Source organism: Chaetodon trifascialis, chromosome 18 (genome assembly GCF_039877785.1).
Source record: "Chaetodon trifascialis isolate fChaTrf1 chromosome 18, fChaTrf1.hap1, whole genome shotgun sequence".
Taxonomy (NCBI): Eukaryota; Metazoa; Chordata; class Actinopteri; order Chaetodontiformes; family Chaetodontidae; genus Chaetodon; species Chaetodon trifascialis.
In genome coordinates this window covers 23,797,501-23,802,433 of record NC_092073.1, presented here as the reverse complement: position 1 = coordinate 23,802,433, position 4,933 = coordinate 23,797,501, and the positions used below count along the sequence as shown (strand labels likewise).

General features: G+C 45.9%; 1 protein-coding gene across 1 annotated transcript in view; it reads right to left on the bottom strand.

Annotated features, from left to right (window-relative positions):
* Nucleotides 1–377: 377 nt before the first annotated feature.
* LOC139347154 (enoyl-CoA delta isomerase 2-like) overlaps nt 378–4,933 on the bottom strand; it is a 13,043-nt gene continuing 8,487 nt past the window's right edge. Inside the window, exon 11 of the mRNA XM_070986641.1 lies at nt 378–1,161. Within this exon, the coding sequence (XP_070842742.1) occupies nt 1,006–1,161 (156 nt within the window). The 3' untranslated portion in view covers nt 378–1,005. The remainder of the gene's footprint in view (nt 1,162–4,933) is intronic.

The window sequence follows — 4,933 nt, the reverse complement described above, 5'->3', positions numbered from 1 at the left end:
CGTCTCCGTCGTCACTGTGAGCTTCAAATCAACGATTAAAGCAGAAAAACAACACATTTCTGTTGACTTTCTATTATCCTCCAGCAAACGGCTCACACCGTCATGATTAACTCCAGCTGCTGTGAGGACGCAGAGGTCAGCTCTGCAGTTCATGTTCAGGTGGGTGCTGCCACCTGCTGGATCAGCTGTTGAACTACAAACACTCACAGATTTACATCAGTGGGCTCTTTTTGACTGGTTTCACATCACAGAGAATTAAAGAACAAATATCTTTTATTGTTCTTCCACACACTGTCAACCCGCCTCTCTGCTGCCACGAAGCTGCCTCACGTTTAAATGATGGTGCATTGACATAAAAAAGAAATGTCCCCTCGTGTGAATAATTACACATTCTGTCCTTTATTGAACACGGTGATGAAGACAGATTTGAACCTGTTGCCTGTGAACGGCATCACAAAGCGTTTAAGGCATTTAACAAAGTGAGTCCTTCATGAAATCACACAGCAGAAACATGGCGACCATCAGGCGCCATAAAGATGAAGGCAGCGGTGACGCCGAGCGAGTCCACGTCGAACCAACCGTCACCGCTGAAGAAGAGCTAGAGATGGAGGTAAACCTCGAATGTCATCTGTTTTCTACAACACTCATCAAGACCAGATCACGATCGCCAACAAACACCTGCTTCCACCTGTCTCACACGTCCGGCTGTTCAGAGGAGGACGCTGCAGACACAGGGGACGCTGCATCTATTCAGATTCATTTTAAAATAACAGTAACCTACAAAACATGGACAAGGACAGGCCAGAAGGACGAGGGGCAGAATCTGAGACACGAGACGCTTCACCGAGACGAAGACGAGCGGCGAGGCGGCGCGCTCTGAAACCAGGAACCCTCAAAGAAGAAGAAGAAGAAGAAGAAGAGTTTCATCTGTGAGTGAATCAGCGAAGGCAACGTGTTCTGGACCTCCATCACCTCCACCCGAGCAGCTCCCACCACACCTCCTCCTCACAGTTTGGACTTGGCCTGGAAGAAGTTATTGATGGCGTTGAAGCACTCATCTGACGTCCAGCGCTCCAACAGACGCTCCACCTCCGCATCGTTCGCGGCGTAGAGACGCTCCTTTTCCATCGATCGGATCAGCTGTTTAGAGAAAGCGAGAGACTGAGAGAGAGACAGGGAGACAGACAGAGACAGAGAGAGACAGACAGAGACAGACAGAGAGAGAGAGAGAGAGACAGAGACAGAGAGACAGAGAGAGAGAGACAGAGAGAGAGAGAGACAGAGAGAGAGAGAGAGAGGCAGAGATTTTTTTTATTATTTTTGAAACAGACTTTATTTCATCAGTTTTTCACCAACACAACATTTGCAGAAAATACAACTATCTTCAAAAACACTCACACACACACACACACACACACACACACACACACACACAAAATAATTAAATAAGTAACAAAAAAAAAAAAAAAGAAAGCAAAACATAAATAAATATATAAAACAAATAACCAACTAAATAAAAAACTCAAAAGAATAAGTGAGTCACATCATCTCCTCAGAGAAGATCAGCTGGTTTTCTTTGACTGAACACAAAACGTCACCATGAGTCCATTTTAGGCTGAACTGATCCACATCTTTCATCGCTCTGTAATAATTAAAGTCAATCGTTATTCTGGCCTTCACCATCCTGGTGAACAACAGCTTAACATCAACGTCTACTGAATCATCAATCTTTTTCTTCCTGCTGACGTAAATGGACATCTTTGATTGTCCCAAGATGAAATTCATCAGTTGACATTTGTGTTTCTCAGACTTTTTGTACTTAAAACCCAGAATGAAGCTCTGCTTGGAGAAAACTTCTCCCAACTTTCTGAACAGGCTTTCTAACAGTTCAAACAGAGGCACAAGGCGAGGACACTCTGAGTAACAGTGGAACACTGTCTCTCTGCTGGGACAAAAAGGACACCTGTTACTCAGACCTGGATCAATGACACAGAGAAAAGCATTGACTGCCACGATCCCGTGTAAAATTCTCCACTGTAGATCTGCCACCTTCTTTGTCAGTGGAGCCTTGTATAAAACCCTCCAAGCCGGCTTGACGTCGTCTCCCAGGCCCAGGTGACCTCGCCAAGGTGTGTCAACCCAATCCTTCAGTTTACTTTTGTTAAGACATTTAACCATCATTTTGTACAGTTTTTTACCGTTTAGCTCCTCCAAGTTTAAAAAAGTTCGACATTTTTCATCTAAAAAAGCACCAGCACAATTTTCAAATCTGGGACGAACACATAGAGAAGGAAAAGGATCGTCTGTGTGAGGCACAATAAAACCTTCGCTGTATTCTCTCAGCAGCGTCCATTCATGTCCTGTCAGATGGTGTCTCCAGTGCTCCAGCAGCTTGCTGGTGATCCTCAAGGATCTCACCCCCAGGCCAGCTGCTAGAGCAGCTGCATTGTCCAGTGAAGGTCCAGCTATGGACACCACCGATCCAAGGGTCAGAATCCCTGCTCTGCAGCATAAGTCTGTGACGGCAGTCTCAGTGGTTCTGTCTATCTCCATCATTCTCCACACTGTGAAGACTCCACGGTAGAAAGGAGGCAAGGTCTGGAACTTCAGAGTCTTAAAATCCATGAGGAAAAGAGAATCCTGCAGTCCCAGATTGCCGAACTGCCTCAGCAGCACCCATGCCAGTGGTCGCCACACCAAGTCTTTTGGTCCAAACAGGAGTCTCTGGATGTGTTGAAGGCGGAAAGCAGCTCCTCTGCTGACCAGGTGTATCAGTCCTTGTCCCCCTTCTTCTTTTGGAAGGAACAGAACAGCCTGTGGAACCCAATGCAGCTTATCCCAAAAAAAATCAACAAGAATAGCTTGAATTTTTGACAGCAGGTTTGAAGGAGGATCCACACAGGCTAATCTGTGCCATAATGAGGAGGACACCAGATTATTTATCACGAGTGTCCTCCCTCTGTAGGACATGCTTGGCAAGAGCCATTCCCACCTTGTCAGACGACCCTTAATTTTCTCTAAAACGTTCTCCCAGTTCTTTTCTAAAAACGATTCTTCACCTAAAAACACTCCTAAATATTTTATCTCTCCTTTTTTCCAGGTCAGCCCTCCTGGTAGAGCTAGACTATCCAGCTGCTTCTTTCCACCCATCAATGCTTCGCTTTTTCCCCAGTTCACCTTCGCAGAGGAGATCTTGTTAAAATGTCGTTCTGATTATTACTAATCACAATGGCATCGTCAGCATAGGCCGAAAGTTTAACAGCTGAATCACAACCTGGAAAGCGAACACCAGTGAGCTCCTTTCTGAGCTTATGGAGAGGTTCAACAGCCAGTGTGTACAACATGCCGGAAAGAGAGCAGCCCTGCACACTAAAAGGCGCAGCCAAGCCACCATTTATTTTCAGTATACTCGCAATATCACGGTACAGTACCTGGATCTTGGCTATAAAACCTGAGCTGAACCCAAAAGCACTCAGTGTCTGCCACAGATACTGATGTTCAACCTGGTCAAAAGCCTTTTCTTGGTCTATGGAAATAAGACCAACATCAATACCCAATGAGCTAGAGACGTCCAAAACATGCCGAATGAGAGTGATGTTATCAATTATTAACCTGCCGGGCACACAGTAAGTTTGGTCAACATGGATGACCCCACTCATCACCTCTCTGAGTCTGGAGGCCAGAGCCTTGGAGAGGATTTTGTAGTCGCCACACAGCAGAGAGACAGGTCTCCAGTTCCTCAGCTCCTGCAGGTCACCCTTCTTTGGCAGCAAAGTGATCACTGCCCTCCTGCAGCTCAGCGGCAGTCGTCCTGTATTCAGACTGTCCTGAAAAACCTCCAACAGGTCTTCACCAACCACTGACCAGAACGATTTATAAAATTCTGCCAGTAGTCCGTCAATTCCGGGAGCTTTGCCGTTTGCCAGGCCCATGAGAGCAGTGTACAGCTCATTCATGGACAGCTCTGCATCCAACACTGCATTGCTGTCGGCCTCCACCTGAGGCAGTCCAGCATAAAATTCTCCAGCCAGCTCAACGTCCTCTACAAATTCATTTTTAAAAAGTTCTTTGTAGAAGTTCGTGGCATATCTGCGTAGCTCCGGAGTGTCTGTGATTGGAGATCCGTTACCGGATCGCAGAGAGTGGATGACCTTCCTCTGACCGTTCTTCCGCTCCAGACCAAAGAAGAAACGAGATGGGGCATCCACTTCAGAGGCGCTCATGAACCGTGACTGGATCAGAGCGCCCTGTGCTGTCAGGCCCAACAGGTTGGCTAAGGCAGCCTTTTTGGATTTAAGGGCTTAAATATGCCCTTGATTTCCCGTAGAATCAACTACATTCTGTAGTTCTACCACCTCAGTCTCCAGATCCTGAAGAGATCTGGTAATGTGCTTGGTGACATTGCGAGTATACTGTTGACAAAACTGTTTTATTTGACTCTTTCCGACATCCCACCACTGCTGCACTGAGGAAAAGGAGGATTTGTTCTCTCTGTGTAAAACCTATAAATACTCAAAAGCTTCTCTAAAAGATTTGTCATGTAAAAGCCCAGTATTAAAATGCCAATATGCACTGCGTACCTTCACATTTTGGATATAAAAGGAGCACTGAACAAGACAATGATCAGAAAGGCCAACAGGAACGATCCGACATGATTTAAAAATTTGAAAATGATGTTTAAAACAGTAAAATCGATCAAGTCTGGCCAATGATAGGGAGTTGTCTCTGGAGTGACTCCAGGTGTACTGCCGGTCCGTCCTGTTAAAACCTCTCCAAACATCTTTCAGCTCGCAGGTTTCAATGAGACGCTTGAGTCTGGCAGATGAAGCAGGGTGAGGCTCCAGGTGATTCCTGTCTAGTTTGGTGTTTTCTGTGCAGTTAAAATCACCTCCCAGAAACAAGAACTCATCAGTGCAGTTGTGAAGAACATCAA